This window comes from Arachis hypogaea, chromosome 3, assembly GCF_003086295.3.
Source record: "Arachis hypogaea cultivar Tifrunner chromosome 3, arahy.Tifrunner.gnm2.J5K5, whole genome shotgun sequence".
Taxonomy (NCBI): Eukaryota; Viridiplantae; Streptophyta; class Magnoliopsida; order Fabales; family Fabaceae; genus Arachis; species Arachis hypogaea.
This window is the reverse complement of record NC_092038.1, coordinates 15613706-15626755: the sequence shown is the minus strand read 5'-3', so window position 1 is coordinate 15626755 and position 13050 is coordinate 15613706. Positions and strand designations below refer to the sequence as shown.

At 32.9% G+C, this 13050-nt stretch overlaps 1 protein-coding gene across 1 annotated transcript; it reads right to left on the bottom strand.

The window, feature by feature from the left end:
• Window positions 1-6085: 6085 nt before the first annotated feature.
• LOC112789653 (V-type proton ATPase subunit c''2) lies at window positions 6086-10912 on the bottom strand. The gene is made up of 5 exons (XM_025831630.3): window positions 10566-10912; window positions 9906-10082; window positions 9741-9818; window positions 6683-6853; window positions 6086-6554 (listed from the first exon to the last, which is right to left on the bottom strand). Exons 2-5 carry the CDS (start codon window positions 10019-10021, stop codon window positions 6386-6388), a joined length of 534 nt encoding a protein of 177 aa, XP_025687415.1. The 5' UTR covers window positions 10022-10082; window positions 10566-10912; the 3' UTR covers window positions 6086-6385.
• Between the last annotated feature and the right edge of the window lie 2138 nt (window positions 10913-13050).

Genomic DNA, 13050 nt, shown 5'->3' with positions numbered 1-13050 from the left:
CAAAAACTTAGAAGGTTAATTATAAAATTTAAATATGATATTTGGACTCAATAGATTTTTCTAAGTTGGAAAATGTAATTTTCTGCAAAAAATTACGTAAAAACACGTACCAGTAAATTAGCCGGTAGTACCGACTTAAATCTGTCCGATACTGCATGAGAATAATAAAAGCTGTAGAAAAACTTAGGAAAATAATTAAAGTTGAAAACTAGGCACTCATTCTAAAGGTTTGGTCCGAAATTGGGCCAAACGGGCTAAAAACTCTAACGGGTTGGACCAGGTCTAAGCCCAACATATATAACCACTTAAATGAATCCCATTCAGCCACTTTCACCATTATTGATAGGAGAGTGCAGCTAGTAGGGTTAGAGAAGAGAGAAACCCTCCATTAAAACACTCACTCTTTTGCTCATAACTTGAGCTATGGTGCTCCGATTCACGTGCCATTTGCAGCCACGTGAAGCTCTCACCGAGCCTGTCAGTTCTAACCTAGTATTGCTAGTAAGGCTTCAAATTTCGCACCCCTTTCTCTGCCCTAAAGAAATTCAAAATTTTACGTTTGAATATTGAGTAGATTTTGTGTTTTTTATTGAGTAGGTGGTATCTAAGGGTGGGTTATTAGTAGTTTATACCCCAAAAACCATCAGAAAACGTAAAAAAACTCTTTACTTTTGTGAATTTGTGAATTTAATAAAATTTAGGTTGATTTATATGATTTTAGCTTGAATGGAGTAATTTGTGGAGTTGTCTTAGCTATTTGGGAGCATTTGGACTTGAATTAGTGGCTTGATTTTGGTAAAAAGCTTGATTGGAATAAAATTTTGTATTTTGTGCATATTGAAAATCAGCCAAGGTATGGTTTTAGTTTTTCCTATGTAATATATAATGTTTCTAGATACTTAGGATAGTGGACTTTTGGATAGGATTGAATTGATTGTTGAAATTTGTTGAAATGATGATGTGTGATGATTTGATGATTTTGATAATTTTGATAAACTATGATGTTGATGTTGATAAATAGTGTTTAATATTGAGATTGAGGTTAAATGATGCTAATTATGATGATTGGTAGTGATAGAATGATGATTGATGAGTGTGTTGGTTGAGAAATGGCTTCAATATGATGACTTTGATGATTGGTGTTGAGGATGATGAGGATAATATATTATAAGTAGAAATTAGGTAAGAGTGGTTGTTTGGGTCAAAATGGTAAGTTCTTATGTGAATTGATGTGTGTTATGATTTTGAGTTGGTTTGGTTTAATATTTTGAAATTTAGAGAACCTTGTTGATTTTTGTAAAACTTGGTTTTTGACAAACTTTGGTGGATCATAAATTGAGCCTCAATTTTTGAAATTGATTGAATTTAATTTTAAATTGAAGATGGTTTAAAGAGCTTTAAAATGGTATAAAGTTTGAGAAAAATGGAGTTTTGCCGAGGAAGTTATGAGCATTTAAAGTTAGGTGTTTAAAACTGAAATTCTGCAGCTTTAAAAATTTTACAAGTCTGCTGCAATTCACGTACGCAAACCTGTGCACGTGACGCGGGTATTCTCTACTACCTGGGGGTCTCACGTACGTGGGCACTATGTTGCGTATGAGAGCATGTGAATTTTAGCTATGCGTACTCGAGTTTTAACACGCGACGCGAAGATTCTTCTCAGATTAGGAGTCTCGCGCATGCGAGAGAGGAGTTGCGTATGCAACCCTCACGTTTTCAATGCGTGCGTACGCAAGGCAGGGGTGTGCATATGCACAGACCTTGTTTTGCTGAAAAATAATTTTGCTTCATTTTTCATGGTTCTCTAGCTTTTTAAACTTCTTTTAAACTGCTGTTTGAGATTACTAGCTAGTAATTATGCTCTAAGACTAATAGAGAAAAGTTAATGACTTAAATAGGTGAATTTTTGTATAAATTTAGAAGACAGAGACTTAGAGTTCTGGAGTACTGAGGATGGAATTAGTTGAATGAGATGGCGGAGTACTATAATGATGATTAATGAGACGAATTGTGGAATTATGGACTGAGAATGTCTAAGACGAGCTTAGGACTCGGAGTTACATGATGACTTTACTGAGTATTGAAAATCATTTCTGAAAACCACTGATATAATATTTTATGATGATATTGTTGAGACGCTATGCGCCTGGCAAGGACAGTTGTTAATCCCGCTTACGTTGAGATGTGAGGTCTGTGGCAGAGTATCTCGCTCGCATCCTTTCAGATCACAAGAGTATGCCCGAGCACTATATCCATGGGTAGTGTGTCCGGCACTATATCCGTAGGGGGATTTCACTTATATTCGTGACCGAAAGGCGACATTCCCAATGAAATATATCAAGATGGCAGTTGAACCGACAATATGATATTACAGCCAGATAGGACAAGCATTCATCATGTGCATATTCTATATGTTTGCCTGCTTTGACGACTTGCATTGTTTTGCCTAATTGTATAACGCGCTTAATTGCTTATTGATTTACTTGCTATACATGATAATCACTTGTGCTTTACTTGTACGAATTACTTGTGTTTTCTACTAGGATGGAGGAGGCTCGGTAGGAGGTGGCGATGGGATCGCATGGAGGTTAGTCTGGTGAAGGCTGTGGGTAGCGGTGAAATGATAGTTTAGAAATTCCCTAAGTTGGATAACCTGATTAAAGATTTTATTAAATTGTTTTATAAGTTGAATCTTATGCTTGATGTGAAGTTCTAGGATTGCCCCTGACATCCTGGAACCTTATATCTTACATTACTGAACACTGTTACCATACTGAGAACCTCTGGTTCTCATACCATATTCTGTTGTTATTTTTCAGATGCAGGTCATAACCCACCTCGATGAGTTGCGAGATGGTGACAGCGCAGAGGATCCTTACCACCTTTTGTACTTTTTGGGATATTTTGTCATAGCTCTATCTCTCTCTCTTTTGTATCTTAAACTTGTTGCCTTAGAGGCTTGATTTGAGAGATAGTTGTATATGTTGTTTTAACTCAAAAACTCTGTATTGTCTGTTGATTTTATGCCCTTACGCTTTTAGTTATTGCGTGAATGCTTCGCGCTTTTGTATCTCTGTTTTTTTAGCTTTATTTTTTCATTGGCCTTCTAGTATTATTATTCCTTTCTATATATATATATATATATATATATATATATATATATATATATATTATCGTATAAGCCTTAGAATTATCGTGGCACTTAGTTATCCTTTGTTTTACGGCATGAGGTAAGGCTTAGGGTAATTAGGGTGTTACATTTAGCGGTATTAGAGCGGTTCGTCCTCGTGAGCCTGAGGGATGGACCGATTGTGCTTCATTGCATACTCTATGTCTTTTTCTTTCATGCTATTTAGGTTTATCTGCTTGATATATGTATAGCATGCTTGTTTGTGAGTGCCTTTTTAGGATAATTGAAGCACTAGGCTTTTGTTATTAAGACTGATCACTTTGATATCGACTGTTTGCTGTAGAGAAGAATCCTAATGGCTACTCACGGACGAGGTCGTACGTGTACACGGGGAGAAACTGAGAATGACCAACCGGTCGACAACTATGCCGAGTTCATGGCGGCAATGACCAATTTGGCAAATACTATGCAAGCCAACGCCGCTGTGACTATGTAAGCCGTGGAAAGGATGGGTCAACTGACGGGAAAAAAATGAGAATGGGAATGGAAATGGAAATGGAGAAGAAGGCGGTAACAATTTGGGAGGTACTCCGATGACCTTGGCTTTATTTCTGAAAGTTCATTATCCTTTTTATTCTCTCAGCATTCAAATCTGACTTGTCAAAACAAGTCAAACCACGAAAATAAGAATTTCAAAACTCCTAGACAAAGTGGCTTGAAAGTGAAATCCATCCCTAGTTAGTAACTGATGACGTAGAGAGGTGTTTGCTTAAACTAGACTGTTACATTCTGTCTTCTTTAAAGAAAATTTTGTCCTCAAAATTTCAAGTACCTATGAACAAATGTGGGTAGTCTACTTTCATCTTGTCCTTCAGTTCCCACATAAGTTCTTCGTCTACATCTTGGCCCCACCTCACCTTGACTAGAGGAACCATTTTCTCCTCAGCTGCTTATCACTTTGCTCTACAATCTTGACTGGTATTGCTTGATATGTTAAGTCATCTCGCAACTGCACTGCTCTGGTTGTAAAATATGGCCTTCGTTAGGATTATATTTCTTGGGTTGTGAAACATGAAAAACATCATGGAGATTTGACAAGTACGGCGGAAGAGCTATTTGATTCGTTACTAGACCGATTTTTTTAAGAATTTGAAAATGACCTAAGTATCGAGGATTATGTTTCTTAGTCCTAAGGGCTCGACCTACTCCAGTAGTGGGATTACTCTTAGAAAAACGTGGTCACCATCATCAAATTCTAAAGGCTTACGTCTATTATTGGCATAGCTCTTCTGTCGGCTTTGATCAGTTTGAATCTTTTATCGAATCCTCTTGATTGGTTGGGTGGCTTCTTGCACCAATTCTAGACCTAGAACGCTTGCCTCTCCTCCATTATACCAGCACAATGGTGACTAATACTTCCTTCCATAAAGAGCTTCATATGGTGCCATTCCAATACTTTGCTGGTAACTATTGTTATAGGCAAACCCCATTAATGGCAGATATTTGTCCCAATTTTTCTTGTGATCTAACACACAGGATCTCAGCGTATCCTCCAATGTACGAATTGTTCATTCTGATTGCCTGTCTGTTTGAGGATGGTATGTTAGGCACATATGTAGTTTTTCCAAAGACTTTTTGAAAAGCTCCCCAAAATCTAAAAGTAAACCTCGGATCTCGATCTGACACAATGGATGAAGGTACTCTGTGTAACCATACTATCTCTTGAATATATATCCGAGCGAGTCTCTCCGAGGTATAATCAACTCGAATCGGGAGAAAATGCGCTGATTTTGTCAACCTATCCACGATCACCCATATCAAATCATGTCCAGTAGACGTTCTTGGTAGTCCGGTAACGAAATCTATCGAAATTTTTTCCCATTTCCACTACGGTATCTCCAGGGGCTGTAAGGTTCCTAGTGGTTTTTGATGTTTTACCTTAATCTTCTGACGAGTTAGGTACTTTAAAATGAAGGCAGCCACATCTTTCTTCAATTTCGGCCACCAAAACATCTGGTTCAAGTCTTAGTACATCTTTTTTACCCTGAGATGCATAGAAAATTTGCTCCGATGGGCCTCCATCAAGATCTCTTGTGTAAATTCCCTTGGATGGGTACATAAAGCGCACAATGTTTTCTTTTTCCCAGGCTTTATATAATCCTAAACTTATATAAATTGGTTGGGGGAGGGTAAATTGTAAAATAATAAACTTTCTATATAAAAATTAGATGGCCTCCCTTCCTATACCGAGATTTTGCTTCTACTGATATGATAAAAATTAATCCATCGTGAATTTGGACTTTATTGATTGCGTTTAGAAAAAAGATTAAAACTTCTGATAGGATAAAAACTAATCCATCGTGGATCTAGACTTCATTTAAGGTCGCATTGGGAAAGAAGATTGAAACTAAGAGACAGAGACTAAATTAAGTCTTTGTATTATGTTTGGTGTAAAATATACTTAACTGAATTATGTTTTAGTATTATGTTTACTTTTAAGATAAATATGGAGATTGAGAAATAAATTTAAAATTTAAAAAGTTAAATACGAATATTTTTAAGAAAAAATATTATTAAAGTTTTAATCTCCATCCCTACAAATTTCAATATCCTGTGTCTCCACTTTCTGGAGGTACTAAAGGAACTAATATTTTATGTACTGTGACTAAAATTTTAGTTCCAGTCTTTGGGCACCAAACACAATACAGAGTCTCATTCCCCCAATTTCTGAAAACAAATGCTACCTATGATATGTCACTAGGCAATGAGTAACTTCATGCACAAGACGAAATTCAAATCCTTGACACATGCTTAAGCAGAGTAAATTAACTACTCGACCAATCCAAGTTGGTTTGTAATGAACATTTTTAATTTATGTTTCCAAAACTAATATTTTCACTTAACTTACAAAATACTTGCAACTCAACAAAAAACTAATTCTTGATTTTATACACATTCCCAAATAACTTCACATCTTTCTTATTAAATGAATAAACACTTCAAAATTAGTCCTCCAAGACATATTGAAATCCAACCAACAGCTTGATGTCTTTGATGATGATACACAGTACATTCTAACTACTTATTGGTAAATGGTACAACCTAAAAGTTTCAATGGAGGCAAAGCTACTACGCTGGACTTTACATTCATACCAACAAAGGTAACTAGGTATGACTTCTTCAATCACTTGGCAGTACAGAGAAAATATTGTGCTCCACCATAATTGTATTCCCACTCTCTTATATGAAAGCAAATTAAACTTTTGTTGGCCATGTTGCTTGAGCTGACATAATGATTCCAACAATAACTCCAAATAGCCCAAGAGCACTACCAAAAATTTCAATCACAAGAATCTTCACAAAGAGAGAGGAGTTTTGAGCATCAGACAATGCACAGCTGCTTCCAATGATCCCTACACACAATCTGCCAAGAAGAGAAAAAGGAAAAAGAAAAAATGATTTATAAAACAGCAGCATGGAAAATGTTTATCTGCGTTTGTACAAAATTTTGCTGGGACTATATATAAGATGTTGGCAGAAATGAACACAGACCCACAAACAAGATTTGCAAAGCCAACAATAAGTCCAGAAGCAAAGATTGCATATCCAGCCCTAAGAGACTCGGCTGCATAGATCTGTGATGAAGGAACGCTTTCTAATTTTGTTTGTAGAATAATAGCCACAATAACACCATATATAGCAACAGCTTCACAGAAGATTACACTGCAATACCAAAACATCAGGAACAATCAGTAAAGTGGCAGACATGACCATGTTAGAACTAAATCAGCTGCACCAACCTATTTTATTAAGTGACATTTAGAAAGGAATAATGTTGGCAGAATTCATGTAAAACAATTATCGGTTAGAAATTCAGAATGACAATACTGAATTCTTCATTAAAAACAGGATTTCACAAGTTAAAATTTACCATTTAACTTCAATGGTTTGAGTAGTCAAACCTTACAATCTTTTAAGTTTAGGATTACATAAAGCCTGGGAAAAGAAAACATTGTGCGCTCTATCATAATCTAACTCCCACAAAGTGATATAAAGTATAAGGCAAAATAAAATTTTGACAGCCGTGATGTTTGAGGTGTCATATAAATTCTAAAAACTCTAAATATCCCAAGTGTGCAGTAAAGATCTCAATCACAATATTTAACACTAGTAGGTCTTGCCATTTTTCTATAGCTTTTTAAGTTTAATTATTAATTTATTATGTATGGATAATTTTAAAAAAAAAAAACACTATTTAATAGAATAAATTCGTTAAATTTTTTAGACAACATGTGTTCAGAAAAAAAAAAAAAAGAAAAAGCAAAAGGAAAGAAAACAACATATAAAAACATGGACTAGTATAGCAGATAAATGAAGAGTGGTTCGACCAATGATGGTTACATCCTGGCCTGGGTGCACTAATATAGGAAAGTGAACCGGAGTATTTTCACGATGTTAACCATATTCAATAGCAAAAGCTTAAATTTGCAATCACAGCTAAAAAAGGATTTAATTGGAAGAAAAAATTGAAACCATTGAAAATAGTTAGGTACAAAAGTGTATTTGGATTATTAAAATAGGTATAGATAATGATTGAGCTATTAACTCCAAATGGTTTTCATCATGTTATTTTTATTAAAAGCAACCAGACTATGGTAACTTTTTACTGGTAAACTAAGTTGGGACATACGGCTCTGCCAGTTATGTAAATTATAAATTACCTCACCCATTTTCAGTGATATAGACAGGCCTTGATGGATACTGCAACGCCTGTGCAGACCTTGCTTAAAATTAGCCTATATCAGCCGCACTGGTACTCCCATGTGGAGGTTGAACCCTACCCAGAAGCGGATTTTGAATTTTATTATCTACGTCCCACTAATAGTGTGTGCCTGTTGCATTTTTATGGGCCAAGTCATCTTGTTCAATCACATTTTTTATATTTTATTTTGATTACATATGTCACCAAATATATGATAGAATATTTGATTATACAAGGCCTTAGTTTCTGGCCCCCTACTTATAAGAGTTCGGATCCTTCCCTAAACATACCAAACCCCATAGTTAGTGAGACAGTGTAAAAGTTATTTGGCATAGAAGAAAACTGGAATACAATTCCTAATTATAAATTGCAGCTTTTCATGCTCCATTAACAATAGTAATTAGTGAAGCTTCAACTATAGTTGGAGAGCTAGACTCACTCCACATCAACTTCAAAAGAGTACCATTATTATTCCAAATAACCAACCATCATAATGTGTCTATGCATTCAAACCTCATGCAATGAGGGGAAAACAAAATAAAAAATAGAAATAAAACTGAACCATGGATAAACTTCAAACAAAGAGTTTAGTCCTTTTTCATAATTTAATTTTAACTTATAAATCCCTCAACTTCCATAGATGATGCTTAAAGTGAGGGTACAATATCAATCCCAAATACCGAACCAGCAAAAAATTAAATAAATAAATAAACCAAAGAAACATGAGTAAATTTCTTAATTTAGATGCAAGTCACTTAGTACCCTCCATGATAAATGCTTATCAATGAGCAAGAAAGAATATCATTCACTATTATGAATAAACTAATGGCCGATACATTGTAAAATCAGTTGTACACATTTAAAATGATAACTCTTTATCATTGAGTCTCTATTCAAACGTCTGAACATCCAGTCACCACAAGAAGCAGAATATTTGCATGAGAATCAGGTAAAAGTCCTAAACAAAAAATAGAAGAAAATACTTAAGAGCCAGAAATCTTTTACCACAATAGGTCTACATGGTTATTTATGATTGAATAAATGAGTGCCACCACTTCAACTTATCCAACAACCATCCCCAAATCTTAGTACGTTAAGGCTAAAGTTTTCCCCTTTTTTGACCAAGTAGTGTAGCATTACTCATTGTAGGTTGATCAATGAGTTTAATTTGTATGCCCCTATAATTCTGGGAATATTAATAGTTTTACTCTAACATCCAATCATGAGGTGCCGCATAAGGATAATTGGTTTCTTTTAAAGATAGTGAAACATGAGATATAGCTATTTTTTGCTTGTATGACAATATATGATTGGATTGCAGTGGCAGTTTATAGAAATTAAACTCTTTCTTAATAGGTTAGGTCTTATTATAAACATAACAGGAGAATATAAAGAATATGATGCTGAGAGCTAGCACAATTATCAAAATTAACACTAATTTTGTGTGAAACCACCACAATACTAGCTGAATTTCTAGAATCTGAATATCATTTCCTTTTCACAACATCAAATGCAAAACATTTCTAAATTCTAACTCTCTATCAAAGTTAAGATTAAAATGCACTAAGCACAATCATAAAACAGTTAACTATCTAAAACCCAATAACACATCTAATAGAACACTGCTGAAACCTAGACATATCAACATAACCAATTGGATAAAAATCTAACATTGGCCACTTTAAAAGTACTTAGATATCTCAAATGGATAAAAATCAAAAATAAAAATAAAAATTGAGAAACACCAACAATTAAATGTATACAACTCTAAATGAAAACTAAATCCGAACACCAAACAAATTCGACTATGAAATTTGAGTGGATGAAAGGACAGATCAGTAATCATACCTAATGAGATTCTTGGAAGTGATTCGGGGAGCCTTGATTGCAGCACCGATCAAGCTGCTACCAGTTATGTAAATCCCCCTTCACAAATCCAAAAAAAAGAGATTATCAGAAACGGTTACGGGCATAAATTGAGAAAATTTGAAACGGAAAAGGGTAACGGCGTACCAAGCAGCACCGAGAACAGAGACACCGATGGAGACGGCGATGCCGACGGCGGAGAAGGTGTAAGGAGAGATCTTAACGAGCGCAGTACCCCAAGAGCTGGATGCGGCGGTAGACATTGCGAATCACTGAGAGGTTCTATGATCGGATCTCAACGTACGTCGTGTAATGGTGTTTAACCTTTAACCACACAGAAGGGAACAGAAGAACCTTCAGACATAGTTATTAGAACTGACCCGGCAACTGATTCAACCGGTGGTTACTAATTCACCCGATTAACTCAGTTTTAATTAAATAAAAATATAAAATTATAAAAAAATTAAAATACATATTTTCATAATCATATTAATAATACATTATAAGATTATAAGTGGTGTTCTGATAGAATTTGTGATGAAGACATTTTTTAAATTTTAACAAAAAAAAAATCTAGTTAAAAACTAAATTCAACTAATTATACCAAATCAATAGCACCTATGTAAGAATCAAATCAGCCAACATAGGTATACAGCAACAAAAGATTTGAGGAGGTTATTATTTCAGCAACAGCAACAGCAACAGAGCAACAAATTCAACCACCAGTAACAATAAATCAGTGAATTGATGATTTACAGCAATGAATCAATGAAATTGAAAAACGGAAAGAACAGGGAAGAAGCTGACCAACTGACGACGGCAACAAGAAGAGTAGAAGACGACCACGACCTCAGACGCTGGTTGACTGGTTCCCTTTGACGCCGGCAAAGACGATGGCAGGGAGGGCGACGGTGACACAGTGAGTGAGCGAGCGAGACCGGAGAGTCGGACCGGCGTAGCTCGGACACGTCAGTGAGTGCCAGAGGAGAAAGAGGTGGAGAGAAGAGGGTGACGATGAGGAGAAGGAGAAAGACTGAAGAGAGAAGAGGGACGTTCATTATGTTTGTTCGATTTTATTCAATTCTGGGATATTATGTTATTCTGAATTTTGTTCAATTTGATTACCTCTGTGGAATATGTAGTTTTTGATGGTTGAGGTTTCATTTTGGTGTAATTTGATTATTAAGCCTGTTGAATGTGTAATGTGGATTAAAATTTTAATAATTTTACTGTATATTCAATTAAAACGTTTTAACTACAGTTCACTCCGGTTACAATACACAGTGGTTGCTAGTATTGTATAGGCCAGATATTAAAATGTTGAGAAAAGGATAAATAAATATTTGATTTTTTAGTCAACAAAAATTTAAGTTTTTTAAGATTTGAAAATATATTTAAGTTTTTAATTTTTTTAAATTGGGACATATTAATTTTTTTATCTAATTTATTTTATTTTAAAAATTTTTTTACTGAGTGCATTTATATATCAACCAAATAAAAATAATAGAAGCCACAATTGATTTTATCGTTAGGTCTAATATATTTAAATAAATAAAAAAATTAATGTGTTTAAATTTTAAAAAGGTCAATAATTTAAATATATTTTAAAATTTTCAGAAACTTAAATGTTAATAAACCAAAAAATTAAAAATTTATTTGTTATGTTCTCTAAAATATTTTATACTGGTGGATATCTAACGGACAGAATGAAGAGGTGTGTGTTTGTCTAATGTGAGACAAAATGGAACAAATAGGGAGGCATTAATAATTGGTGCAAGCGACAATTCAATTTCCTCTGGAAGAAATGGGTATAAAAGAAGGCGATCTGAAGATAACTGTGAGTAATAAAAGATGGTGGAAAGGATAAAAGAGGTTGAAGAAATTTGTGGAGAACAAAAGTTTTTGAGTAATAAGACATATAACTTAAAATTTCTGTTCCATGTCATAGGTATTGAGCATAAAGAAAAAGGAGAATTAAAACTAAGAGGACTATGGGAACAACCTGCAATCAGGAATGAAACATGGGTGTCGTCGAATGCTGAAATTTAATAAGCTTGAGGCAATATGGTAATACGGCCATAAAAAAAAAGACAAAAAGAGGAATGCTTGGTGTGTTTTTGTTATTAAGGCAATACTGTATTTATTTTTTAGAATAGAACTAAATAAGATACTAAACATAAGATATAAATAACAGAAACACAAAATTTAATATTTTTATTTTTTTTTAATGATAAAATAGAATAAATTATAAAAATTAAATTTATTTTTATTTTTTTATTAAAAAATTTAAAAAAAATTATAATAATAAAAAATATAATTATAAAAAATTAATAAAAATAATAAAAAAATAAAAAATAAGTTATGTTTTTTATTAGTGTTTCTGTGTTTATTAATTAAGTGTCTCTGAATATAATGTCTTTATTTATATTTCATTTGTAGAAACAAAACTAGATAAAATATTAAAGAGGGACCAAAAATATTTACATAATAAAATAAAAAAATAAAATTTTAAAAAAGGCTAAACTGAAATTTACATGTAATTTACATATAAAAAATTAAAATTAGGGGCCGTTATCCCATTATATATAATATATTTTATTGTATATAATCTATTTTATTATATTTATATATAATCTAAATTAGTGTAAAGCTCAAACTACGTTAAGGTTGTGTATATAATCTATTTTATTATATTTATATATAATTTATTTATAAAAAATTAATATATATTTATGATATAATACATATATATCAACTATGTTATTTTGTAGTGAATATATATTCATTTATATTAATAGTTATTATTTTTATTTTAAAAAATTTCTCTTACATAAAATTTATTATACAGAATAAAATATTGTTCCACTTTTTACTTTTGATAGCCGAAATAAACTTTTTTTATTCTAATTAATGGATTTCATTTATATGTGAAAAAATTATTATGTATTCGTATTTTAAAAAATTGTAATACTATATTATTGTTATACATAAAAAAAATATTAAATAATTTATACAAATATTTTTATTATAATTATACTGTTATTAACTATGTGACATTCAACTATATATTTAGATCCGAATATAAATAATTCAGTTTATGATAAGTGTACTATATATCAAGTAATCGAATAATAAATATAAAAATTATATTAATGTGTGTTATTTAATACCCATGAACTGAACTAAAGTATGCAGTAAAATTCTAATAAGCATATTATAAGATCTTTAGATCATGTCATTGACACATAATGAACTATATTAATTGAATCATAGTATTCACCGTTCTCATAAT